This window comes from Sciurus carolinensis, chromosome 16 (assembly GCF_902686445.1).
Source record: "Sciurus carolinensis chromosome 16, mSciCar1.2, whole genome shotgun sequence".
Taxonomy (NCBI): domain Eukaryota; kingdom Metazoa; phylum Chordata; class Mammalia; order Rodentia; family Sciuridae; genus Sciurus; species Sciurus carolinensis.
This window is the reverse complement of record NC_062228.1, coordinates 11,944,027-11,971,952: the sequence shown is the minus strand read 5'-3', so window position 1 is coordinate 11,971,952 and position 27,926 is coordinate 11,944,027. Positions and strand designations below refer to the sequence as shown.

The following is a 27,926-nucleotide window of genomic DNA, read 5'->3' as shown; positions in this document are numbered from 1 at the left end:
CCTCAGCAATTCAGCAAAATAAAAAATAAAATAAAAATACAAAGACTGGGGATGTAGGACTCCCCTACCAAAAAAAAAAAAAAGACACACAAAATGAGAATAGTCATGTAGGAGATTTCCACTCTGGCAAGTCATAGTCCTGGGCTACAGGGCCATATAAAATAAGGTCTACTCCCCAATTCCTGCCCCTTCTTCTCTGCCCAGGAGATATGACTAAAGCAGAAGGTATGAGTGTCTCACCTGAGCAACTGACATCCCAGCCAGCCACCGTCAGGCTTCATCTAACATTCTTTTCCTCACAGATTACTCCTATCCCCCATTTCACAAGTAGAAAAACTATGAAATAGGCTCTTGCCCTGCTGAATACTAATGCCAGAATGGTTTCTAAGCACCCAAGAAACACCCACAACCTTCACCTGGCCTCTAATTTCACAATAGGTGTTTGAAGCTATTCTGGGAAGCTCTACCTCAAATTCGGGATAAGGAAAGCAGGATCTGAGTGCCTCTTAGCTTCAGCCCCTCAGAATGCCCTCACCTCCCATGTCACTTTTGGAGGATACTGCAACAGGAGTCAGACAACAGAATAAGGAATATTTATTCTCAGGCAAAAAAGCAAAGCAATGTAAAACTGCAAGAGGTTCCCAAGCACCTGGTGTCTGCGTCCAGGACCAAGAGAACTGGAGGGCCCTGAAATCTACATCACACTGGGTGGCTGGTGAAGGAGGAATCAGCCCTTCTTGCAAAGGTGGCAGGCCTGGCATCACACACCACCAGGGACTCAATTCTAATGTGAGCTGTTCTTTCCACACCTTGTTGTGGGTTTCTTCAGATTATTTTGTGCAGTGAATTTTTACGAACCACAGATCCTTCTTAGAATAACAAGGTGTTAAGGTCTACCATTCTTCCTCCATTTCCCCACAGCCAGTGACATCTCGGCACTGGGTGTGTGATGGGACAGACACGGTGAAATCTGGCTTAGCTGTCAGCATTTTCTACCTCCAATATATTCAATATCCTGTGTATTTTTGCTAGAAAAATTCCTCCCAAAAAACAATTTCATCGCTTCCCTTTTATACTTTAATAATCTATGAAATTTGCCACTAAATTCAAACACCATTTGCTCTGGTTTAAATGATGGTGTCTTCTCCAAAACTCATGTTGAAATAATCTCCAAATAAGACAGTATTAAGAGGTTGTGACCTTGAGGGGGACAGTGGTGCACATCTGTAATCCTAGTCCCTCGGGAGACTAAGGCAGGAGGATTCTAAATTTGAGGTCAGCCTCTAAATTTAGCAAGACCCTATCTCAAAAAATAAAAACGGCTGGAGATGTAGTTCAGTAGTAAAGTGTCCTGGGTTCAATCCCAATAGAGGAGGGCAGGTGGGTGTGACCTTGTGGAGGGTTGAAGCATCCTTATAAAAGAGCTCAAGGCTAAAGTGAGCACCTGCTTGCCCTTCCATACTTTCTACCATGTGAGGACATAGTGTCCTTCCCTCAAGAGCACCAACAAAAGTACCATCCTGGGTGCAGAGAGCAGTCCTCATCAGACATCAGCCTTGCTGGCACTTTTTTTTTTTTTTTTTTTTTTTTTTTTTTGTGGTGCTGGGGATTGAACCCAGGGTCTTGTGCTTGCAAGGCAGGCACTCTACCAACTGAGCCATATCCCCAGCCCCCTGCTGGCACTTTGATCTTGGATTTTCCAGCCTCCAGAACTGTGAGAAATAAATTTCTGTTCTTTATAAGTTACCTAGCCTCAGGTATTTCATTTTAGTAGCACAAATGGACCAAGACACTGTTTAAACAATCAGATCTTCATTTTCTATCTAAAGAAACTTTTCTCTACCCACAGAGCCAGGCTGCTGCTTGTCTCCCTACCCCTCCAGTATACTTCCATCATCCTGGTGAATTTGCTTTAGTCTTAATATTCCCTTCCCCTGCCTAGGGTGCTCTTCTTATTACTTGGAATCTTGCTTTTCTCTTATTTGCAAACTCCATTCCTTCACAAAACTTTCTATCAGAAATCTTTACCTTCAGGTCACCACTGATACTTTATATGGAATATTCTACATGTTAAATAAGAAACGAGATGTAAACGACAGAGAAAAACTATCTCCAAGTCCACAAAACCAGGTCATAACTCGCCTAAGAAACATGTGAGTCTTCACTTATAACTAATATCAGCAACCAAAAACATACTGCTGTTTCCTTTGCATATTCATGAATGAGAACATGTCTTACTTAACATCAATAAAGATACATCAAATGATTTGTTCTTATGCATACAGCTAATGTATGATACAAAAGATCCTAATAAAATCCATTGTTTATGGATAATGAACATCCAGAATTTTCTACTGGACCAAAATTTTCTTTTCCTGAGTTTCTCTTTTAGGGCACAGTTTATCATTCCATAAATAAAATCAGTAAAAGAATCTCTGGGGACCAAAATTCTCTAATTTCCATACACTTACATCACTGAGGTCTCCAGGCTGCACAAGGTCATGGAAGCAGCTGTGGACCACTGAGCCCTGGAGACAGGCACTGGCAGGAAATGAATATGGACTGTGAAGGGACATGGCCCAGTGACACTGGGGTGATATTCCAGAACCATCCACAGTAGTGGGTGTCTTGACTTTTTAAAAGATGCATAATCTTTCAGTAGTCTCCCGAGTAAAATGCATTTAAACTGAAACTAATGCATATATTTCATAGACTCCATGAAACCCATCCAGTGAATTCTCAGAGGTCTAAGACCCCCGGTTAAGAACTATTATCTATACTTCCACCAGAAACCCATTTAGTCCTACTATTGAAGAGTCAGTTGCATACCACTTCCCATTTTCCTTCTCAGACTTGGGGCTGCAATAGTAGATGAATCGTACCTATTGTGAGGAGTGGAGTCGGCCTGCAGCCTAGTGAGGAGTCTATTTCTTTAATTATTGTCCTTGTTTTTAGTTATTTCAAAGTTGGTCCACAAGACTTCAGGGGACTATAACATTTCTTTTCTTCTTACAAGACTCCTAAGACAGGTCAACGTTGACCAGAAGCACAGAGAAAACTACACCGTAAAGTACCCACTGGGGAATGTGTCAGAATTGGCAGTCTGTCAGTCTCTCCATAATGTCAGATTAAGGAAAGCACCAGGAGGCTGATATTGGGCCCCTTCCCTCTCCAGGTGACAGACCTGGCCTTAAAACAGATGCTTCAAAGAAAATCTGGGATTAGAATCATTCTAATCACATAAAAGTCTTCTACCAAGGCCAGAGGTACAGCTCATGGTTGAATGCTTGCCTAGCATGTGCAAGGCCTTGGGTTTGATCCCCAGAACCACATAGAAAATAATAATAACAATTGAAAAATTCCTCTTCCAGGTCCTAGATAAAGTACATTCCATATCAAGGCCAAAGAGCTGAAGAGGACTCCTTTTGGTTGGGGGTCTCAGACTGCTCTTGCAACTGAGTTTCCTCTCATCTTTGCTCTGTCACTCTGGATACCAACAGCCTTGGCAAGGTGTGAGGGAGTGTCCACTCCTATTCTTTGCTCTAACTGTTCTACACACAGATGCCAGGTAAGGATGGAGCAAAGGCCTTGACAGTTACTTGTGCCTTGGACAGATGAAAGGCTGTAGTCCATCTAGTCCCTCAGTTGCACCTGCTTGTGTATTCCAGGCACTGTGAACACAGATGTTCAGAACCTCTTTACAATCAAGATGCCAAATATCTGTAATCATTCCCCAGACCAAACTTGTCTTCCGGATCCGGAGGCAAAGAAAGAATTTGTGACTATTGCTGAAGCTGCCTTGAGGCTGGCCATTAGAAACCTGAAACCACAATTTTCACTGAGGATTCAAACCCCAGACCACCTTTTATTTGCTTGGGCTAAGAATCAAGGGAATGCAAAAAATATGCTGCAAGTGCCAGTGAAACCAAGTTTTGTGGCAAGCTAGCTCTACCACCATTTCTCCACGGTGACTTCTCCACAGACTTGCCCAAGCACAAGCAAAGGACTCACCAATAATCCAATGTACACTATACACAGATCAAACCTGCTGAAAAGAGCTGGTGATGGTCCTGAGACACAAGCCTGCATACAAAGGCCCAGAGGCTGGCATTTTTGTCCATCACAGCAAAAACCTTCCTAATGTGGGCATTAGGACAAAATGCAGATGAGCTATTCGACACCAAGTCAGTCCAAAGCAGCAGCTCATAATTCTCCTCTGCCGCCTCATGGTGGCCTCCAGACACCATGGCAAAGCATAAGACCTATCTACTGTGGGAGTCCTCTCCCTCTGTAATCCCTCTTCACGTCTATTCTGTCATTTCCACAAGGGCTGGAGGCTGGCCCCCAAACTCCAAGCCACAGAACAGGCAGGAATTTCTGCAGGGGATCTTGGATAAGTAATTAGCCACAATATCTAGATTAGGGTAATGATGAGAGAAACGCTGGCCAAAAAACTGACGGAATTTCCAAAAGGTAAATTTCTGTGTATTCACGCCTAATCTTCCACAGTGGTGTAAACAAATTTTCTACCATCCCTCATTATTTGCACAAATTTTTGTCCAGTCCAAACGTAATTTAAAGTGAGGTAGGTAGCTTCTCTCCTCATGCCTTTGTCTTTGTGGTGACAGTTGAGGCCTCTGCCATGAAAGCACTCATCTCCTGGGCAGGGGCAGCCCATGGGCGGGCACCAGTGGCTGGTAGAGCTTCTCAGTTGGCTATTTTCTCAATCTCATCCAAATCATCCGTGTCCAATCTTTCTATCTTCTTATCTGGGGGTGGAGAGGAAGAAAGATGTGAAGAGAGACCAACGTGGGGTTGCCATGGAGACGCAGCTGAATCACTCACAGGATGGTGTGGCAGGAAGAGGGAAGACACAGGACCCTGCCCAAGAATGGGCCACTCTTTGGGCCACCACAGTGCTCCTTCCTCTTAACCCCAAAGGCTTCCAGAGCATGAGCAGGGAGCCCTGACCAACATCCAAGAGCCCAGGCCCCCTAGCCTGGCCACAGGAGAATGGTCATTAGAGTCCCTGAGCCCTGAGCCTTCCAGGTGTGCTCCTTGAGGCCATCTGTCCAGCCGGATGTAGAAGGGAAGGGAGGGAGCACACGTAGGGGCAAAGGCCTTTCTCTGGGCCAGGGAAAAACCTCCCCTTTCCCTATCTCCACCACAAAGAGGGTGCCGGGCAGGGGACCCTCTGGGGACTCACTAAAATGCTCCTGGATTCTGTTCAGGATGTTCATGCTGTGCTTGCTGTCGACCATGTTCACGGCCAGGCCCCTCTTGCCAAAGCGGCCAGTGCGCCCAATCCGGTGCAAGTAGGTCTCGTTGTCCGGGTTCCCGTCCTTGTCCACAGGAAGATCAAAGTTGATGACGACAGACACTTGTTCAACATCGATACCTGCACGAAGGAGGCACACAGAGGAGTCAGGGCTGGTGACATAGCCACACGCACCCACTCTGGTAGAGAGTCTGGGGCAGGTCACCTCTGGGGTGTGAGCACAAGAGAGGACACATATGGGCCTGTAGCAGAACCCGGCAGGTGCTAAAAAATATGAAGTCAGAAGGCAAGTCTTTGCTACACACCCAAGTGTCTGAAGATACAGCCAAACACGTGGAGACGCCCCGGGAAGAGCCGCTCCATCTTGAGCAGGCAGAGCCTGGTGTCTCCTTCTACTGAGGCAGGACTGCTGCCTTCTATGTAATTCCCATCACCTGATGGAAATCCCATCTCTCCTGGCAAGGATTGTCCCCACCAACCCCAGATGGCTCCTAGAGACCATCTGAGTCTCCTGGATACAAGGACATCTCTCTCTAACAGGGCTGGGACCCTGAGCCTGGCATTCCAGGAGGTCTCTGCTCACCACGAGCACACACGTTGGTGGTCACCAGAACCTTCTCTTTGCCCTCTCGGAAGCGCTCGATCACAGCAGCCCTCTGCTCCACCATCATTTCTCCACTCAGCAGAGCCACCTGGTGGCCTTCTTTTGAGAGCTCTGCTGCCAACCAACTAGCTGTTTTGCGGGTCTGAAAGGAAAAAATAATTGTTTTAAATGAAAAGATGTGAGGGAGGAAAAAAAAAAAAATTAAAAAAAAAAATAAGAAAACTGCAATGGCTTATTGCCATTAAAACACACAGAAACAGCTGGGCACGGTGGCGCACACCTGTAATCCCAGTGGCTCAGGAGGCTGAGGCAAGAAGGATTGCGAGTTCAAAACCAGCTTCAGCAAAAAGCGAGGCACTAAGCAATTCAGTGAGACCCTGCCTCTAAATTAAAAAAAAAAAAAAAAAAAAAATTAGGGCTCAGGATGTGGCTTAGTGGCCAAGTGCTCCTGAGTTCAATCCCTGGTACTTCCTCTGCCCCCCCAAAATAAAATAAAATACAGAGAAGCCCTGATAAGAGTGAGAAGAAACAGCATGATTCTATTTTCCATATTTTTATTGATGTGTTTCTAGATATACATAATCGTGGGGTTCATTTATTATATATTCCTACATGCCCAGGACATAACAACATAATGTGGTCAAGTGTATAATTTTGGGGGATGATTTTTTTTTTTTTTGGTGATGGTGGTCCTGGGAATTGAACCCAAGACCTCACACATTGCTAGAGAAGTGCTCTATCACTGAGCCAAATCCCCAGCCCTTTCAAATTAAAAAAAAAAAATTTAAATTAAATTTAAAACTCAGTAAGTTTCCCAGACTGAAATTTGTGATCCCCTGCCTCAGGCTCCAAAGTAACTGAGATTACAGGTGTTATTTTTTCATCCAGGGTGAGTGTGGATTGAGCCAAAGATCTTCATTTCTAAGTAGTCCCTATCATTAATGTTTAAAAATTATTTCATTGGATGTTATTTGGGTTTTTTTTCCAGCAACCTCTAAGAAGTAGTATCAAAGAAGATTCAGCTGTTCACAAAGTCTTCCCCTTAGAACTCAAGAACCTGAGGAGACTATATCCGGGGTGTGGTACAGGTGATTGTCATAGCCTTCCTTTTCAATTTCACAGTGTGAACCTGGTCCTCCTCAGCACACAGGTGCAGCTGGCTGGGAAGGGAGCAGGGGCAGCCCTGCAGGTGCTACTCACGTGACAGAAGATCATGGCTTGAGCGATGGTGATGGCCCCATACAGGTTGCACAAGGCCTGGAACTTCTCGTCTCTGTTATTGCACAGGACGTAGTACTGCTTGATGGTGTCCAACGTCTCCTCTTCACGCTTCAGTTTGATAACATTAGGGTCTGGGACCACTTTCTGGGCAAATTTCCACACAGAGTCTTCAAAGGTGGCAGAGAAAAGCAACATCTGGCAGTTCTTGGGCAGCATCCTGCAAGGCGAGACCCAGACACTTTACATGACCCCCAGGTTTTCACTAGAAGGTAGAGAAGCAGCAGCCTCCCCAGCTTGGATGGGCTACAGCCCCAGGCTGCAAAGTGTGCATAGCATCCTAGTGCCATGCAGGAAAAGAGCAGACCCAGGGTGGGACAGGGGTGGGTTAAGGTCCCATGTCTCATTTCTCAACCTAGGCTGGGAGGATGGTCAGTGCTGAAGTGAAAATGGCCCATCAAATGAATGCTGCTCCAAGTTCCAAAGAACTAATAGAGCAAGAGGGGCATCTGAACTTCCTTCTGACTCTAGTTCTTACCTCTGGATACGGATGCTCTGGTCTTGGTGGCCCTGAGTGGCTATCATCACATCAGCCTCATCCAGAACAAACACCTTGATCCTCTTGGGATCAATGAACCTGAGCTTGGAGCACCAGTCCAGGACGGTCCCAGGGGTACCAATAACAATCTGCTCACTGATCTTCTGACCTCTTTCCACTGTGGAGACGAGATGTTTTCTGTGGGTATTTCAAAGGCAAAGCCAGCTCTCCTCTCTGATACATCCTCAAACTCTTTTGAATTTAATGCTAATGTCTCTGTTTTTGCAGCACTGAGGACTGAACCCAATAACCTATACAGGATAGCCAAGTGCTCTACCACTGAGCTACGTCTCCAGTCATGTTATTTTTAAATTTTGAGATATGATCTTGCTGAGTCACCCAGGATGGACTTGCACTTGTGATCCCCCAGCATCAGCTCCTGAGTAGGTGGTATATAGGTATGTGCCACTGTGCCCTTCTGCATTAAAATTTCAAGGGAGGAGCTGGGGATATAGCTCAGTTGGTAGAGTGCTTGCCTTGTAAGCACAAGGCCCTGGGCTCAATCCCCAGCACCCAAAACAAAACAAAACAAAATTCCAAGGGAAAGTTAGGATAGTGCTACATTATTTAATGGACACATAAGAGAAACTCAATAAAAAAAAAAAAAAAAAAAAAAAAAAAAAACTTATAGTAAGGAGGATATAACAATGAGAAAACAAAAATATCCACAGTGGCATTTTTTTTTCCTTTTTTCTTCTTTTTCAGTGTTAGAGCGTGTACTCTAAGCTACATCCCCAGACCTTCAATGATATTCTATTCATTTTCTAGAAACATCCAATTCTCTTTTAAGTATTTGATCTTTGTTTTTTCCTCTGCCAACATCATTTTACCTAAACCAAGGCTGAACTTCCTCAGTGGACTGAACATTCAAAGAAAGTTCGTATATTTCCTATGCACCCTGCCCTCTCAGGTATCTGGACATCTATTTCAAATAAGCCAGTTGCTTTTATGTTTCTCCTGCCCAAGTGAATAAATAGGGTTTATTATAGAAAGTTTTATTTTCTGAAAGACACACAAACAGCCTTTCTCAGAAAATGTACTTCCCTAACTAGGCATAACAGAATACGGCATACTTCTCAGCCCTGTGATTGAAAAGAATATAGTTCTTCATTCTGAATTAGAAGGGACTTAGTGATTTACCTTTTAGTTCTTAAAGAACTAAACTTGCCGGGCATGGTGGAGCATGCCTGTAATCCCAGCAGCTCAGAGGCCGAGGCAGGAGGATCCTGAGTTCAAATCCAGCCTCAGCAACTGAGTGAGGCCCTAAGCAACTCAGTGAGACCCTGTCTCTAAATATAAAAAAGGGCTTTGTATGTGGCTCAGTGGTTAAGTGCTTCTGGGTTCAATCCAAAAAAACAAAAACAAAGAATTATAACCTCACTGGGTACAATGGTGCACATATATAATCCTAGGTATTTGTGGGGGCTGAAGCAAGAACATCAAAAGTTCAAAGCCAGCTTTAGCAACTTAGGGAGACTAAGCAACTTAGCAAGACCTTGTTTCAAAATAAAAAACAAAAAAGGACTGGGGATGTTCTCAGGGGTAAAATGCTATTGGGTTAAATCCCCAGAACACACATGGGTCAATCCCAGTACAAAAAAATAAAATTTTATCAGTTGTAGACAAGTGAATTAAAAAGGATGAATAGAGAGAAAAGAATTAACAAAATGAATCCCCAAAGTCAATTGCTATGAATATTATAGATTTTTGTGCTTCTAATAACATGAGAAAGAAATCAGGAAATTAAAAAAATCCAGAATGTAAAACTTTTATCAGCAAGTGGATTGGTCAACCTAAAAGGTCAAATGTAATAGAGGGGGAAGGTATACGAACAATTACACATTAAAAGAATCAAAGAGATAAAACAACCAAATGCAACACATAAACACTGATTTAATTTTGTTAAAAAAAAAAAACCATAAAGAAACAGTTTTAGGATAACTGGGGAAGAATAAAAAATGCATATTAGTTATCCCAAGGAATCTATTAGTTTTCTTAATTGTGATATGGATATCATGGGTGTGCAAAAATGTCTACATGAGAGGTACAAGTCTCAATATCTGCGATTTACTTTCAGATGGTTCAACAAAAATGTAGACACATATACAAATAAAGGAAATATGGCAGAATGTTAAGTTTCTGAACCTAGGCAGAGAGCATGCATGTATTCATTATACTATTTTAACTACCAGATATGTTTCAAAACTTTCCAAAGTAAAAAGAATTGATCAGGTTAATGACTCAGGATCACATACTCATACTCACATTTATTGCCTCGAACAGCATAAGCTAGCCTCAGTTCAGGGTAAAATTTGCCCATCTGTTCAATCACTTTTCCTGTTTGAAGAGCGAGTTCATACGTAGGAGAGAGGCACAGACACTGAAAGAGTAGGAAAGAGTGTAGAATGGAAGGTCAAGAGAAAAATCTCTTTTGTCAAGGGAATTCCCATTAGGACTTGGTCATTCCCCCAGCTGAGGCTGAAAGAAATAATATGTAAGTTAAGGCGTACACCCTTTGATTCATTTTTTTTTAATATTTTTTATTTTTTAGTTGTAAATGGATACAATAGCTTTATTTTATTTATTTATTTGATGTGATGCTGAGAATAAAACCCAGTGCTTCACACATGCTAGATAGACAAGTGCTCTACCACTGAGTCACAACCCTAGTCCACACCTTTTGATTCCTTAAGATGTAGTCATAAGCTAGAACTCTTAGGAATCAGAATTCTGGCTGGGCAATGACACTTGAAAACAGCTAGTGGCCACTACAGTCCATCCATGAGTAAGGATCTGAAACTGCAACCAAACATTAGCTCTTTTTCACTTACTCAATAAGTTTTCAGAAATTCCAGCAACTTGGAACGATGAGACAAGAAGTTCGAGGCCAACCTCAGCAACTTAGCGAGGTCCTAAGCAACTTAGTGAGACACTGTCTTAAAATAAAAATAAAAAGGTTGGGGGATGTAGCTCAGTGATGAAACACTCTTGGGTTAAATCCCCAGTACCAAAACAAAATAAAAGAAAAAAATTCTTAGAACTTTCCAGCAGAATTTTTTTTCTGCAAGTAAAAGAATGAACCTAACACAATATCCCAGAACTTTCAAAACATGGAAAATGGAATAAAATTTTTGTTACCACTGAAAGATCACCATACTGTTTGTGCTTGAGTTCAGTTTGTGCAAAAAGTGGTATTATCAGCTGGTAATATAGCTCAGTGGTAAAGCACTTGCCTAGCATGGGTGAGTCCCTGCGGTTAATAATACCCAGAAGCAAAAAAAAAAAAAAAAAAAAAAAAAAAAAAAAAAAGTAACATAGGTTGCTTTTAATCCATCAAATGGAATTCCCCTTCTAGTTATGCATTAGAAGAAAATCCAAATTCACCAAGTCCTTACCTGGGGGTATCTGTTTGCAGGTTCTACTTGGCTGAGCATAGCCAACACAAAGGCAGCTGTTTTACCAGTACCAGACTGAGACTGGGCAATTAAGTTCTGTGGGCTGCACAAGAAAACAAACCATTTAGAAGCTTAAATGTCAGGTACTTTTTTTTAAGTTTAAAAAAAAGAAGAATAAAGATTAAAAAATGGATATTTAAATTTCATTTATAGGAGAACTTGGATTTTGTTAGAGTTACAAATGCTAGTTTCACAAGTACAGAGCACTCTAGAGAAAAGATTTTATGGTTGGATTTGAAACATTCCATATCTTTTCTCAATTCAGTAGCCAGTGATTCTTTCCTTCCTTTCTCTTTTTTCCCAGTACTGGGGATTGACCCAGGGACACTCTACCACTGAGCTGCATTCCTCAGTTCTTTTTATTTTTTTATTGAGACAGGGTCTCACTAAGTTGCCCAGGGTTAAGTTTCTTCTGCTCCTTTTTTGTTTCTAGTTGACCGCTCATCTTCCTCATGCAGCTCTTTGACTGGCTTCTTGGGCTACTTCAGGGGGTTCTCTTTGCCACCTTCAAGGTGCTACACAAGGCTCATGCCACCCATTTCCCAGACCCTGCCACTGGAAGCGTGTATCTGTTTTTTAAAAGCATTTCAAAGTAGATTACACTTTTAATCAGGTGGTTAGGGTAGAATCTCAAGTAGGTGATATCTGAGCAAAAACATGAAAGGGAGGACACAACTGTCCTGGGTAGCATATAGCCAGTGCCAGAAGCCCTAAGGTGGGAGTGTAGCTAGCATCTTGTCAGAGCAGTATTGGGGACACTGATGAACTGGAATAAAGGAGAAAGTAGGAGATGTGAGCTGAGAGGTAACGGGAGCCAGATCAGGTCTCACCCTCTGAATGAAAGGAGAAGCAATCAGAAGGATTTTGAGCACAGAAGGGATATATGCTGACTCTTTTTAAAAAGATTGCTGGCAATCAAAAACAAAAATTGACCCCTCTAAAACAAAAACAAGCAAAAAGTAACTACAAAAAGATGCACCCTGTGGATGGACATGTGAAAAATCACAGTAAAATGTTTGTGGTAGGATTTAGAAAGAGGGTATACAGGTATTCACATTTAAATCCTTTCAACTTTGCTGTGTAACTGAAAACTGTTATAACAAAATGCTGGGGGTAAAAACTGCAAACGGATTCTTGGCATCTCCATTTCCTTGAGTTATTTTCCTTCAGCGCACTTGTCACCTTTTAAAACAGTTTTACTGAGATGATCCACATACCATACAATTGTCCCATTAAAAATGTACAATTCAATGGTTTTTGGTATATTATTGTTTGTTTGTTTTGTACTAGGGATTGAACCCAGGGGCACTTAACCACTAAGCCGCATCCCCAGCCTTTAATTTATTTTAGTCTTTTTTGTTGTTGTTTTTTGAGACAGTATTGCTAAATTGCTTAGGGCATCACCAAGTTGCTGAGGCTGGCTTTGAACCTGCAATCCTCCTTCCTCAGCCTCCCGAGTTGCTGAGATTATAGGCATGTGTCACTGCACCCATCTATATTATTGATTTTTTAACTTTAATTAAAATATGTACTATAAAATGTCATTTTAACTACTTTTAGTATAATTCAGTGGCATCAATTAATATTTATAATTTATCACCTCTTAGTTTTTACTTTTTTTTTTTTTTTTTTTTTTTTTTTTTGCGGTGCTGGGGATTGAACCCAGGGTCTTGTGCTTGCAAGGCAAGCACTCTACCAACTGAGCTATATCCCCAGCCCTTTTTTTTTTTTTTAGGTAGTGGGGACTTAACTCAGGGCCTTGTGCATGCCAGGCAAGTGCTCTACAACTGAGCTACACCCTCAGAGTCCTTTTTAAAATTTTTATTTTGAGACAGGTTCTCACTAAGTTGCTGAGGCTGACTTTGAACTTGTAATCCTTCCTCTTCAGCCTCCTGAGTAACTGGGATTATAGGTGCATGCCATCACCCCTGGCCATAGGAATCCATTTTTTTATAAAAGGGTCCTCATGCCCTAGAACTTTGTTACTAAAAATGTGATCTGAAGGCTGAAAATGTACCTCAGTGGCAGAGCACTTGGCCTAGCATGAGCAAGACCTTGGATTTGATCTTCAGGTATCATGACAAAAGTAAAATATAAAAAGGCATCTAATACCTCCTGCATTACCATTATCTGAAAGTTTATTAGAAATATTGATTCCCAGTCCCAACTTCAGACCTACTGAAATCAGAATGTGATTTTTAATAAATTCCCATGAGATTCAAATGCCAATCAAAGTGGAAAGTACTGCAACAGAAAATAACCTTAGAAATTATACTATTCAGGTGTAGAAACCAACCTGGTTTCTTTTCCTGATTCTGTGGATAGAACCCAGGAATACTATATCTCTAGCCATCTTTTGGGGTGGGGGGACTGGGGGTATTGAATTCAGGGGTACTTGACCACTGAGCCACATCCCCAGTCCTATTTTATATTTTATTTAGAGATAGGGTTTTGCTGAGTTGCTTAGCATCTCACTTTTGCTGAGGTTGGCTTTGAACTTGAGATCCTCCTGTCTCAGCCTCCTGAGCTGCTGGGATTATAAGCACTCGCCACCGTACCTGGCCAGTCATTTCTTTTGAGACAGGGTCGTGCTAGGTTGCTGGGGCTGGTCTTGAACTTGAGATCCTCCTGCTTCAATCTCCCCAATAGCTGGGATTACAAATGTGTTCCATCATGCCTCGCTCCCTGTCTGGTTTTTGCCTAGTACACTTGACATAGTAAATTTTATATATCCATATGATGAAATCATGGTATCTATGAATGACACAAATTTATTTACTAATATAGAAAGATAATTCAATTAAGTTAAAAAATACAGCATATAAAATGTTATGGTTCCACTTTTTAAAAAAACAATATATTTATCAATTTATACAGAAAAATGTCTAGAAGTCTCTAATATCAATAATGCAAGGGGAGAGAGATTATAGATGATTTGTTTTTACTCACTGTTTTATAGTTTTTCTACAAGGAGCATATATTATTAGTATACTTTTTTAAAATAAGTTTTTAAAATTAGAAAGTTAAAAATGGAACAGAGTTGTATTAGGATACATACGGTTCAGCAAGCATCAAAGGCAATGCGTTCTCTTGAATTTTTGATGGACGGTTGAAACCCATGGCATAGACTCCTTGGAGAAGCTGTGGTTTCCTAGAAAAATCATTGAAGGAACAGTCAGAGTCTCTGACTGAGGAATACAGCAAACATCTAGGAAAGTCTTCTTCTCTTTTCACTGTTACACATAGTTTTTAAACAACAATAATTGAATTGAACACAACGTGTAAGTGCAGCTAAAGCTTTTACAGATTACCTGGAAATATTCATTAATGGCCCAGAGCAGCTAAATTCAGTTATTAATTTTGTTAGCTAAAAATGTTCTTCTGTATGAAAAAATATGTACAACAGATCTAGAATCTCTACCTAAGTGCAAAAGAGAGTCAAAAAGTAAACAAGTACTCACAGTCGAAGCTCTTCAAAAGACTTCACTGAGTAGAGCGGGGAGTTGGGATCCCGCTGCAGGACTTCCACTTGGTTAGTGTTATCCACAAGGTTGCTTCGGATCAGTTTGTTGAGTAAAGACTGGGCAGCTCTATCCTCTGCAGGAAAAAAAGATCAAAGATTTTTAAAAGTCCATGAAATCCAGAATGAGTTCATCTAAATAACATGTTTGTACTGGGCTTTCTAATTTGAGGTACATCATAGTTTTGATTTATAAATACAATTGAAAGTTTATTTATTTAGGCAGTGCGAGGGATTGAACAGAGGGCCTTGTGTATGCCAGGCAAGTGTTCTACCACTGATCCACATCCCAGCCCATTTTACTTTATTAAGAAGAAAGGCTGGGGCTGGGGCTGGGACTCAGTGGCAAAGCGCTTGCCTAGCACCTGCAAGGCATTGGGTTCAATTCTCAGCACTGCATATAAATAAATAAAGGCCCATCGCCAACCAAGATACTTAAAAAAAAAAGTGTATTCACAATAAAAGAATGCATCTTAACTTTAAAAAAAAGAAAGAAGAAAGGCTATAACTCACATCACATCTTGGGGCCTCATATTCTTTAGCACTCTATTTTTTTTTTCTCCTGGTGGTACTGGAGATTTAACCCAGGGGCATTTTACCATTGAGCCACAGCCCAAGCCTGTTTAATGTTTTATTTTGAGACAGGGTCTCACTAAGTTGCTGAGGCTGGATTTGAACTCGTAATCCTCCAGCCTCAGTCTCACGAGTCACCAAGATTACAGGCATGTGCCACCATGCCCAGTTTTAGAACTGGAATATTTCAATCCTTCTTTTGGGGGTTGTCTATTCTTCCTATCTGGACCCAAATATTTACTTCTCATTTGCACCCAATATAAACTCAAAAATTAGCTTAACAAATACATCACAACAATAACAAAGTCTGTATCTTGATGAGGCATAAGTTGTTCACATCTTGTCATCTATTCCAAAATATAATTAAGTTTATTTTATTAAACAATGGGGATACAATTTAAATTTCTTTTATAATACCTGTATAATTTAATCATTCAGGGACTATTTCCTGCCACTGCTTAAGTTTATCAGTTGTTCAATGTAAAATTTCTCTAAAAGGTAATCATTAGAATTCCTTCACCTATTACCTATTTAAGTTGAACTTTAATCTAGCACTGGGACCCCTATTAAAAGTCAAGCCAAGTTGGGCATAAAAATGAAGCCTCATAAAAACCCATTTTCTTAGAATATAGAATTTCACTTATATAGCTTTAAGGTCATGTTACCTTTCTCTTCTTCATCTGTTTTCTCTGCATTAGCATTGGTCTTGACAACAGCACCTTTATCAGACACAAAGTGGCCATCATTCAAAAATCACATCCCATACCCAACAAGCTGAGACAATTCAAATTCTAGGACACTAGAAAAGTAAAGGCCTGGAGAGCAAAAAGATAAATGAGGACACCAAGCCACTACAGAAACATTTTATTATCCCCAAATAAAGTTTTGAGATACTGCTACTTATATTCAATTCTCTTTTCTTCCAGGTCTCCTCACCATATCTCAAAAACTAATGTTTATTTCCCTCATAGCATCAGTAACTGTGAGATAGTATAGAAAGATTATTACAGTGCTATGATCAGAAACCACCTGAGGGTCAGCAGAAGAATATTTATGTAAATCATATTCTGTCAACTTGTGAAAATAATTTCATTGAAGTTCTATGTATATAAATTTATTAATAGAAAGAATAGAAATAGTAACAATGTTGTATTATGTAAAAATATACAGAAAAATATTCACAGTGAGGTAAATATTACATTACCTCCTCCCCCTCTTCTGTTTTTTGTTTTGGTTTGGTTTTTGGTTTTTTGTGGCAGTGCTGGGAATTCAACCCAGGGCCTTGCGAGCCATACCAGGCAAGCACTCTACCACTGAGCTAAGCCCCCTACCCCTCCCCACTGAAGATTCTTGATAGACCTGAGTCCAGAATAATTACAATAGATAAACTTTCAGATTACTCATACTTTATCTACTTCATCCCAAATTGAGGAACAGTTTAAAAGAAAAACAACAATCTGGCAGCACAGTCCTATGGTGAGTAATAAATAATTCACAAACCAATTAGGCACGCTCATTCTTATATTAAACCCCCTTTCATCCTATGATCTAATTCATTGATTCCCAAATCAAAAGAATGCCAATATCTGCTAGCCCCCTGTCTGATAAAAATATGATTTTTTCCAGGTAATTATTATGCCAACATAAAAATGCTAAAGGAAATCACATTTGCTTTCAAACTAGCTTTTACTCACCATTGACATCTGGTTTGATTTTCTCTTCCTTAAGATGCAAGTTGCTCAACTAAATGGAGAATATGGGGGGAGGGGAAAGTGTCAGGAAAATCACTTAAAAGATTTTGAATCAACAGAGCCTCCCTCATGAAGATGGGGAAAAAAGAGCCACTTCCAAGACCTTCTTACTAGGTGTACTCATTGGGAAGGATTCAGTAGGTTGTTCTGCTGGGTTCCTTTTGCTTATTCAATGTTTGAATTAGAATAAACAAATTTTCTCATAAATACAGTAGTAGAAAAAATAAAGATTACACTACAATTTTTATAGAATTATAATTGTGAGTTTGCTTAATGCCCTGAGTACAAAGACTCTCAGAAGAATATCATTAGAGTTGTCATTCTCTCACATTCTTTTTTTTTTTTTTTTTTTGGTATGAGGATTGAACCCAAGGGCACTTTACCACTGAGCTACATCCCCAGTCTTTGATTTTTTAAATCTTTTTATTTTGAGATAGGGTCTCAATAAGTTGCTGAGGCTAGTCTTGAACTTGGAAACTTTCAATCCTCCTGCCTCAGTTTCCTGAGTTGTGGAACTACAGGGATGCACCCCTTCCCCCACCCCCACATGTTCTACACAAGAAGAAATCTAAAGAGAAATTGGAAGAGAACAGGAAGGACCACAGGCAAAGCACCTGTGGATAGGACCGAGCATGCCGCAGGACATGTTCCAGTCAAAGCACTACAGCTGCTAATAGGCAGCCTCATATCAAAGCCTCATCGTGCAGGGTGTCTGACATTTTTAACTAGGACCAGACTGGAGGATCGTGGCACATTGGGAATACTGACTAGGCTTAAGTGGGAATATGAAGACACCAGACATGACACAGAAACATTTCAATGAAAGAATTACTAGGACTTTTGTCAAAAACTGTAAATTTAGCAGGGTGTGGTGGTGTATGCCTATAATCCCAGTTACTCAGGAGGCCAAGGCAGGAGGATCGAAAATTTGAGGCCAGCCTGGGCAACTTAGTGAGACTCCAGTCTCAAAAATAAAACAGAAAGGGTCGAGGATATAACTCAGTGGTAGAGTGTTTGCCTAGCACATATAAAGCCCTGGGTCCCCAATATTGAAAGAAAAAAAAAAAAAAAAAAAAAAACAGGGAAATTTAGGAATATCCTGGCAGGATTATCTTCCCTATTAGACTATAAATACCTTAATGACAGAATATTTCAAGTTGGATCCAGTACAAAACAGGTGCACTAAGAAAATATTAAGTGAAGTCTAAGATATTGTTTAGTAAAAGAGAAGAGAATAAAAATCACTACAATGATATGGTTATTTCTTAAACCACCATCAGGTCTTAAGGTCCTGAGGTTCATTTCTGTCTTTCCCAATGGACCAAGGGGAAGAGGAAGAAAAGTAGGGAGACAGGAATGAAAAACAAAAACAAAAACAAAACAAAACACTTTGTTGAATAGGTATTTAGATGAGAATGGAAGAGCCTCACTTCTACTCCTTAACTATGAAGAACACACTAATAGACAATAACCATGAAGTTGTCACCAGCACAGTGCATGATATGTAGTAGGTACCCAATATTTCAGGCTGCCAAAGCACCACCCACATTCTTCCAAGGAACCTAGCTTAAGTCTAGTAGCTTAAGTCTATTACTCAAAGATCTTTAAAGAGAAAGAGACAATACACAGACTGAATGATTTACTGGCAGCACTTAGGAGGAAAGACTAGTAGTAGTCATTTCTAGGGTGATAATTACTACCTAAACTGAAGGACAGGGTTGAGGTATAAGTAAGTTAATGAGGTATAAATGAAGTATAAGTGAGGCGGAAATATTCATTACTATAAAGCATTTTAATTCAATCACAAAAGGACATTCAGGGCTAGGGCGAGGCTCAGTGGCAGAGCGCTTGCCTAGCTTGCCTAGTTTGCCTAGTATGTATGAGGTACTGGGTTTGACCTTCAGCACCACATAACAAATAAAATAAAGGTATTCTGTCCATCTTCAGCTACAAAATTTTTCTTTTTAAAAAAGACATTCAAAGATAGAAGAATCATTCCTTGTTGATATATTGTGCAAATTGAAGTTAACAGGATAAAATGTGTAGAAAAAGTTGCTACTTCTAATGTGAAGGACACCAACAGATGTCTTTTATTACAATGTATCAGAATTCTGATTCATACTGCAGACTCCTGCAGAACATAAAAACCTACTCAGCCCTCTGTTGACTCTAAAGGTCTTGAAGCCTAAACAGAGAAGCAGCAGTAGAGCAAAAAGTCTGTTACCAGCTGTAATGCCAGTGAATTGAATGCTGGCACTTGGGTTGAAAGCATGGTTAGTTCAGATACCCTTCTTTGCTCTACTTATTTGGACCAAAAGGGAGAAACCAACTTCTCCAGCAACTCTGAAAATCATTTTGAAACCCAGGAAACTATTCAAAAGGCAAAATAAACTACTCACCTTTTCCAAATTACCCACAGCCCTGCTTTTATAGTAGCCACATTTTTTTCACTGCCTTTAATATTTTAGTTTTTAAGATATATGAATAATTGGAAATTATATAGTTACACTTCATTGTACCAAAAGCTACTTGAGAAAGTATTCTTGAGGACTAAGGGAGATTTAAGCGGTAAATGATTTGTACTGAACAGGGGTTGTCTTAGGCAAAATTGTGAAATAGAAGACTTAGAAAGTCTTAGGTTTTTACCCTCTACATTGAAAAAGAGCTCTCCAATGGCACAATGAGGGGAATTTGTAAATAGAATCTAATATTCTCTTATCTAAAATAAGTAAGAAATGAAGCTTGATGGACATTTAAAATACCAGTGGAACAAACTAATGTTGTTCTTTATGCTTTGCAGTCACATGTAATACAATTCCCATGAGGAGCCTCAGTGGGAGTTCCAAAAGACAGAGGGCAACAGGCATCTTATTTGTTCAGTTTCTGAATACTGTGACCTATTATAATTGACTTGGGCATGGTTAATTATCAAATCTCACCCATGTTTAACTAACTACTCTACACGATATGGACAAGTAGTTTAACAGATTCCTGCAAAAAAAACTCTGTGAATTACAGATAACAATAATAACAGTCATCACTCATATCAGGCATGTCCATAATTTAAGAGGCAGGTATTATGATTACTCTCAATTTACAGAAGAAACTAAGGCACAGAGAGGTTAAGCAACTTGCCCAAGGTCACATAACTAGTAAGTAATGGAACCAGAATACAAATCCAAGTCCATTTAAGGTCTTAACCTCTATATAATCATGCTTCTCATAGATAATCTGATAAACTAAAAAAATATTAATTTTAAACTAGGCACAAAAATGCATACCTATAATCCCAGCCACTTGGGAAGCTGAGGCAGAAGGAACTCAAATTCAAAGCCAAACTGAGTAACTCTGTGACATCCTGTCTCAAAATAAAAAGGGCTGGGGGCGGCTGGTGTTGTGGCTCAGTAGTAGAGCAATTGTCTAGCAAGTGTGAGGCACTGGGTTCAATCCTCAGCACCACATTGAAAAAAATAAATAAAATAAAGGTATTGGGTCCATCTACAACCAAAATATATTTTTTAAAAAGGATACATCTCAGTGGTACGGCACTCCTACGTTCAATCCTCAGTACCAAAAAGAAAAAAAAATTAAACATAATGGTGCAGCTGCTTTGGAAAACATTCTGGCAGTTCTTCAAAAGCTAAACACAGAGTTACCAAATAATCTGGAAATTCTACTTGTAGATTTATACCAAAGAGACTTAAATTATGTGTCCACACAAAACTTGTACATTAATACCATAATAGTACTTACAATAGCCAAAATGGAAACAATCCAAATGTTCATCAACTTATGAATGAATACATAAATATAGTATATCCATACAATGGGCTATTTTTTGGCAATAAAAAAGGAATAAAGCACTGATATATGCCACAACTGATGAACCTTGAAAGATTATGCTAAAAGAAAGAAGCCAGTTGTAAAGGACCACATTATTGTATGATTTTACTTATGTGGCATGTCCAGAAGAGGCAAATCTAAAGAGGCAGAAAGTAAATTAGTGATGATTGTCAGGAGCTGGGCAGTTTAAGGGAAATGGAGAGTGACTGACAATGGAGCAACAAAAATGTCCTAAAACTGATTGTAATAATGACTACACAACTCTTTAAATACTTAAAATCAGCAAACTTGTACATGTTAAGCAGATAAAGTATATGGTATGCAAATGAGATCTCAAATGCAGTTATTAAAAAATGGTGGTCTATCATCCCAGTTACAGGAAGGATTACAAGTTGGAGATCAGCTTCAGTAAATCAGCAAAACTGTATTATAATAAAAAATAAAAAGGACTGGAGATGTAGCTCAGTGGTAGAATGCCCAAGGGTTCAATCCCTAGTTTAAACTTTTTTAAAAAGTTTCTGCTAGGTGAGGCCTGAGAAATGCTAAGATGGATCAGCCACATTGATGGAGGGAATACCATAATGCAAATGGGAGGGCTGGGCACAGTGGCACACACCTGTAATCGAAGCAACTCCAGAGGCTGAGGCAGAAGGATCATGAGTTCAAGCCTCAACAGGTTACCGAGACCCTGCCTGAAAATTTTTAAAATAAATAAATAAATGGCTGGGGATGTAGCTCAGTGGTAACATGCCCATGAGTTCAATCTCCAGTACCATTCTCAGACCAAAAAAAAATTTATCCTAACTCAATAATAAGAGATTTTTTAAATGATAAAAGATTTGAGAAACCAAGTCAAAGAAGTTGTATGAATGGCAAACAAACACATGAAAAATTCCCAAACCTAAGTTATTAGGGAAATGTAAATTTAAGTTACAATGAGATATCACTGTATACCTATTAGAATGGAGAAAAAAATGAGACTTATACAGGTAGGATGTGAAGCAACTGGAGCTCCTACACATTCCTGTCAGGAATGCAAGAGGGAAAACCATTTGGCATATAACTTGTAAAGTCAAATGTGTATTTAAGCCTGGCAGATCCTACTTTGAAGTATTAATGCAACAGAAATGCAAACATAATTGCCCCAAACTGGAAAATATCTAAATGTTTATTAACAGAAGAATAAGCAAACTGTGGCATATCCACAATGGGTTACTACTCAGCAATAAAAAGAAATCAACTACTGATACCTGCAACAGCATTGCAGCACAATTGGGCTGAATCCCAATTGTGTTAAAGTGAAAGATGCTAGACATGTAAAAGATTACACAGTTGTTGGGCACAGGGGTGCACACTGTGCAGTGACTGGGCAGACTGAGGCAGAAGGATCATGAACGAGTTCAAGCAATTTAGTGAGGTCCTAAGCAACTTGGCAAAACCCTGTCTCGAAATAAAAATTAAAAAGGGCTGGCGATGTAGCTCGGTCATAGAGTGCCCCTGGGTTCAATGCCAAGTGCCCAAAAAGAAAGAAAATTTTAAAAAGAAAAAAGAAAAAAAAGAAACTAAAAAGAATTTAGGATACAGCTCAGTGGTAGAATACTTGCCTAGCACACAGGAGGCTCTGAGTTCCATCCCCAATACAAAAAAAGTTACATATTATAACGATTCCATTTTATGACCTTTTGGAAAAGGCGAAATTATAATAGTGACAGAACACAAATAAGCAGTTGCCAGAGAAGGGTGGGGAGAAGGGCATGACATCAAAGTTCAGAGGAACTTTGTCGGCACAGGACAAGATGATCTGATTGTTGACTGTGGTGGTAATTACTGAACTGTTTTTGTTGAAATTCACAGAACAATACCACAAACAAGGTTAATTTTACTATATGAAATTATACCTTCATAAACTCAATCTAAAAAAAAAATTAAAGGGCAGGTCCAAGAGGTCCAATATTCAACTGAAAGGTGTTCTGGGGGCTGGGTTTGTAGCTCGGTGGTAGAGTGCTTGTCTAACATGTGTGAAGCTCTGGGTTTGATTTACAGCACTGCAGAATCAATCAATCTCATAACCAATAGGGTTCTGGAAAAGAGGGAACGAAGAAAAAATAAAGGGCAGAGTGAGGTGGCACACACCTACAATCTCAACAATTTGGGAAGCTGAAGGAGGAAGATCGCAAGTTCCAGGTCAGCCTTCTTATAGCGAGAGAGTGTCTCAAAATTAAAAATAAATAAATAAAAAGGACTGGGGATGTAGCTCAGTGGTAAAAATCGCCCCTAGGTTCAATCCCCAGTATAAAAAAAAAATTAAAAATAATAAAATTTTTAAATGGAGAAGTCAGTCACATCAGGAATTGCAATGGTCTCAAACATCTTAACAATACAGAAATCTAAAAGGCAACAGAACAAGGCCTTTAAAATTGGGAGGAGGCAGGGTGCGGTGGTGCACGCCTGTAATCCCAGCAGCTCCAGAGGCTGAGGCAGGAGGATCACTGTTGCCGCCCGCAGCAACAATTCTGTGGGAAGGAATCGGAAGTGACTGGGAATGAACTACTTCTATTATCTTTCTCTTTAGTGGGCTGCTTTCTTGTTTGCTTGCTTGTTTGCTAGTTTATAGAGGAAGAGAGGCTTGCTTGCTTTTAGAGGTACTATGCTTTCAGAGAGGCTACGCTTTCAGAGGAGCTATTTCTTAGAGTTCTGCTGCTGCTTCTTAGAGGTGCGTCCTGAGTCCTAGAGGTGCGTGCTAGAGGCAAGTCCTAAAGGTGCATGCTAGAGGTGCGAGATATCAGAGGTGCTTCTTAGTGGTGTGTCCCACATACTGCATCCTTCATTCTGCGATCTAGAGGTGTGTTCTCCTCCGAGGTGAAGAGAATGTCTTATATACACTAAGGTAGCCAATCAGCTTAGAATTAAGCAGCACGATTGGAGCACGCTCCACGGTACCAATCAAGAAAGAATGAGGAGCTGAAGAAATGGCTCCTTTTGGAGAGCGCTCGCCAAGAAAGAATGAGGAACATCTGTTGACCACTAGTGCAGAAGAGACATTAACCAATCAGGCAAAAGGTCATGAGAGATCACGCATGTTAACACTAATTATGCACCACCTCTTGGCCCAATGCCACCTGCCATCTTAGAGCTGCTTAAACATGTCTCTACAGATCATGACTTCAAAGCTAGCCTCAGCAACTTAGCAAGGCCCTAAGCAACTCAGTGAGATCCTGACTCTAAGTAAAATATAAAATAGGGCTGGGAATGTGGTTCAGTGGTCAAGTGCCCTAAGTTCAATCCCCGATACCAAAGGGGGGAAAAATTGGGAGGAAAACAATTTGCAGACTACAAGTCTACAATCAGTCAAACTAATACTGAAATTATAGTGCAAAATAAGGTATTTTTAGACATGCATGTTTTTATTTTTTTATTTTTATTTTCTTTAATTTATACTTTAGGTACTGGGGATTGAACCCAGGGACAATTTACCACTGAGCTAAATCCTCAGCCCTTTTTTATTTATTTTGAGATAGGGTATTGCTAAATTGCTGAGGCTGGTCTTGAACTTTTGATCCTCCTACCTCAGTCTCTCAAGTCACTGGGATTACAGGAGTATATCACCACACCTGGCTATATGCACATATTTTTTAAAAATTTACTTTCCATATACTTCTAGAACAGAAAATTGATAGTTTCACCAAAATAAAGGACTACATCGAGAAAGATGAAGAAAGGGAATACAGGAAGAAAGGAAACCAACACAAGAGGAGGAGGAAGGAATCCCTAGAATGAGGTTGAAGGTAAATCTCATCCTTCTCCATCTCCTAAAATGAACTGTGTTCCAAACGTAGGGTGCCTCGTCCAGTTGAATCAGATTAAAGACCTGGAAGAGATGGAATTGACAGAATGCTTGATATATCTGTCTGAACAACCTGGGAAAAACTTAAGTGGCAGAGAGTTTGAATTTGAATTGGTACTAAATACAAAAAAAAAATGAAGCAAAAACATACAGCAGTTAAAAATTCCAAGAAAAATTGTTTTACAGAAATGTGAAAGTATAGCTAGGCGGAGGTGGAGCATGCCTGTAATTCAAGCTACTTTGAGGTGGGAGGTTGAGGCAGGATGATCAAAAGTTTGAGGACAGTCTTGGCAACTTGGCAAGACCCTATTTAAAACTAAAAACTAAAAAGGGCTTGGGATGTAGCTCAGAGATAGAAAGCCCCAATTCCTAGTATCAAAAAAAAAAAAAAAAAGGAAAAAGTATTCACGAGTTAATAATATAAACATAGACTATTTGAACTAAAGTTACAATATTATAAGGAAAATGGGGCATGGAAAGGCATGCATATGTGGTGGGAAGAAGATGAAGAGAAAAGAGTCTAAATATCTAAAACTGATAACTCAGTAAGTAGCAAAAACAATCATATTGTTTAGGGAACAAGTGGTAAAAACTATCAATCAGTTTCAAGGGAAAATACAGTTACCTCTGGGAAGAAAATATTAGTAGAAACCACTGTTGTTTTTTTTTTTTTGTTTTGTTTTTTGTTTTTTTTGTGGTGCTGGGGATCGAACCCAGGGCCTTGTGCTTGCAAGGCAAGCACTCTACCAACTGAGCTAACTCCCCAGCCCGAAACCACTGTTTTTGAAACTATTTCTTAGTGCAATCATAACTTTATCAGTTATAAAAACAAAACAAAAATAAAAAGACAAGACAAGCCGTGGGCCAAAATAAACCTTTTCTCTTTATAGGCTGAAACAAAACAAAACAAAACAAAAACAAGGTCATTACTCTGGAGGAATTCTCAGAAACATACACTAAAAGTAGGTGCAAAGCACTATCAGAACTTAGAATGTTCAGGAGGGAGAAATTGATTATACATAGTAATGTTTAACTTACATTTTGTTTACTATGTATCAGGTTCAGAAAAGAGAACAAATTTAAGCAGATCAGGAGATTTACTGACTGCCAAAATCACCGTGTCAATCATGTATCACCGAGCAAGTCGGAGGAGGAACACAAATACGAGGACACGGTTCCTGAACCCGAGCGGCTCGGGTGGAGAACGACACCTAAAATGGTGATTACGAACAAGGGTCAGGAGTGCAATCTATGCAGACCCTGATTTAGAAAGGCAGGTAGGCGGCTGGGAGCTCTGGGGCCCGGAGCACCCACCTGCGTTTACGTGACGCTGGAGGGGAGGGGGTAGACAAAGCAGGTCAGGGTCAGGGTCAGGCTCCACTCCTCTTCGCCCCGCACCCCCGCACCGCCAGCCTACCAAGGGCCTTTCCCAGGGACCAAGACCCGGGTCAGAACTCATACCCCCGACCCTTTCTTTCACGGCTGAAGCCAACTCACCGACTCGGCCGCCGCTTCCTGCTCGTCCACCGCCAGGGCCCATGAGTCGGTGGCCATGGTCCCCAGCGCGGGCGGGACCCGGCCGCGGGCGGGCGCGCCAGAGTGCGCCGCGCGATCGCGGGCTCCGGGGGGTCGCAGCAAGCCCGGGCCCGGCCCCTCCGAGGGGGAAGTCATTCGCTGCCGCGCTGGGCACCGGAAGCGGCGCCGCGCCGCAGTGACGTCGGAGCCTGCGCCCGCCGGCCACCCTCGCCCCTGGGCGGTGGCTTTGGCTGCCCTCAGACCACTCAGAACGCCCGCGCGGCGCAGGGTCGCCGGTCCAGCGGAGGTAGCCACGCCGGGTCAGCTGACCCTCCAACCAAATACAAAATCACATTCCCGCCCAGCACAGCGCTGATGTAGACTATGTCGAAACAAACCACTCCAGATAGTCCAAATGCATAAGCAAGCAGGTGTTCACTTTTCAGGCTGCTAATTTTAAATGTCCAGGTGTTGTCAATCGGCTCTGGACTTTACCGGTATCCTAGCTGGCTCGCCAGATTTGAAACACGCTGAACTTGCGCCCACCCCGCACCCCGACACCAAATTGAGAACAATTTCCTCATGCTGAAAGCGGAGAAGGCCGACCACCTACCCTGAAAAGCGCCGAAGAAGCTGAGAACCGAGATGCACCCCACATCACCAGCCTACGCTTAACTTAATCTGCGCACATACATTTCCTGCGGCTTTTTAAAAAATTCGGCTCTCCTTTAGGGATTTAGAAGATGGGAACTTTGAAACAATTAAGTTTCTTCTGTCTTCTTTCAAAGTTGGCTTTGAGTAAAACCTATTTTCCTACCAATTTGACTCCAAATATTTCTGGAGTAGCGAGTGATGTAGCCTAGCCCCTACAGGTATTAGAGCCGCTGTGTACCAAAACCCCCATAAGTTAAAGATATGTCCCACAGACAATGTGACAACACCACTTACAGGAATTTAGCGTTGAAAATATTTAAGGAAGGTGATAGGAAAAAGTGTTCTAGGTAGAGGGTCAGAGACAGGAAAGAGCAATCAGGTTTCGGGAACTGAACAGTAAAAATTCCTGGCAGAACTGACAAAATAGTTTAATGATCAAACATATGAACTTTTGTCATTAGCTGTGCCTGACGTTAGTTGTGCCTTATTTAGTTCTCCTAAATAAGGGTTGTGTAATTGGGCGCATTTTATTTTGGGGGACAATATTTTTTTGGTAGCAGGGGTTGAACCCAAGGATGCTTAACCACTGAGCGACATCCCCAGTCCTTTTTATTTTTTTATTTTTATTTTTGAGACAGGGTTGCCTTATGTTGCTTATAGCCTCACTAAGTGTTGAGGCTGGCTTCAAACATTTGATCCTTCTGTCTCAGCCTCCCAAGTGGCTTGGATTACAGCTGTGTATCACCATGCCTAGCTTTGGGGACAGTTTTTTTTTAATGCACTTTTTTTTTTTTAAGTGTAAATGGACACCGTACCTTTATTTTATTTATTTTATATGGTGCTGAGGAAGGAACTCAGTGCCTCACATGTGTGAGGCAAGTGCTCCACCACTGAGCCACAACCCCAGCCCCTTTGGGAGGAAGGAAGCCCCCTAAAAGGAGGAAGTATTTTAGGTTTTTAGAAGAGGTAAAATAAGGATTGAGACAGTTGATTTCCCCTAACTGAAATCTAATAGGCTTCTCTCTCCTTGATTCTTTCCTAGAAAGAAGCTAGGCATTTTCCTGCAACCTGGA

At 40.8% G+C, this 27,926-nt stretch overlaps 1 protein-coding gene and 1 long non-coding RNA gene across 7 annotated transcripts; one reads left to right on the top strand and one right to left on the bottom strand.

Annotated features, from left to right (window-relative positions):
* Positions 1-571: 571 nt before the first annotated feature.
* LOC124966472 (ATP-dependent RNA helicase DDX19B) lies at positions 572-26,394 on the bottom strand. 6 transcript variants are annotated; one of them, XM_047527727.1, is made up of 13 exons: positions 26,182-26,394; positions 24,586-24,708; positions 16,941-16,989; positions 15,912-15,965; positions 14,615-14,750; positions 14,212-14,304; positions 11,094-11,196; positions 9,964-10,078; positions 7,639-7,816; positions 7,083-7,320; positions 5,862-6,024; positions 5,207-5,398; positions 572-4,769 (listed from the first exon to the last, which is right to left on the bottom strand). In XM_047527727.1, exons 1-13 carry the CDS (start codon positions 26,353-26,355, stop codon positions 4,708-4,710), a joined length of 1,680 nt encoding a protein of 559 aa, XP_047383683.1. In that variant the 5' UTR covers positions 26,356-26,394; the 3' UTR covers positions 572-4,707. The 6 variants fall into 6 exon arrangements, with proteins under 6 accessions (XP_047383683.1, XP_047383685.1, XP_047383684.1 ...); XM_047527729.1 differs by lacking the exon at positions 24,586-24,708 and adding an exon at positions 21,457-21,532 and having other exon boundaries at positions 26,182-26,212; XM_047527728.1 differs by lacking the exon at positions 24,586-24,708 and having other exon boundaries at positions 26,182-26,391.
* Positions 24,473-27,926, top strand: LOC124966475 (uncharacterized). Its single transcript, XR_007105354.1, has 3 exons — positions 24,473-24,625; positions 25,744-25,903; positions 27,896-27,926. It is a non-coding gene; the product is annotated as an uncharacterized LOC124966475 (long non-coding RNA).

Bases quoted from the DNA above. Each gene is read 5' to 3' on its own strand.
- LOC124966472 (XM_047527727.1), bottom strand. From the start codon at position 26,355: ATGACTTCCCCCTCGGAGGGGCCGGGCCCGGGCTTGCTGCGACCCCCC. The intron at 14,751-15,911 runs GTAACATGACCT...TTTTTCCTGCAG, and splicing joins AACAGATGAAGAAGAGAAAG to AGGATAGAGCTGCCCAGTCT. The intron at 4,770-5,206 runs GTGAGTCCCCAG...CTCCACCCCCAG, and splicing joins CAGAATCCAGGAGCATTTTA to ATAAGAAGATAGAAAGATTG.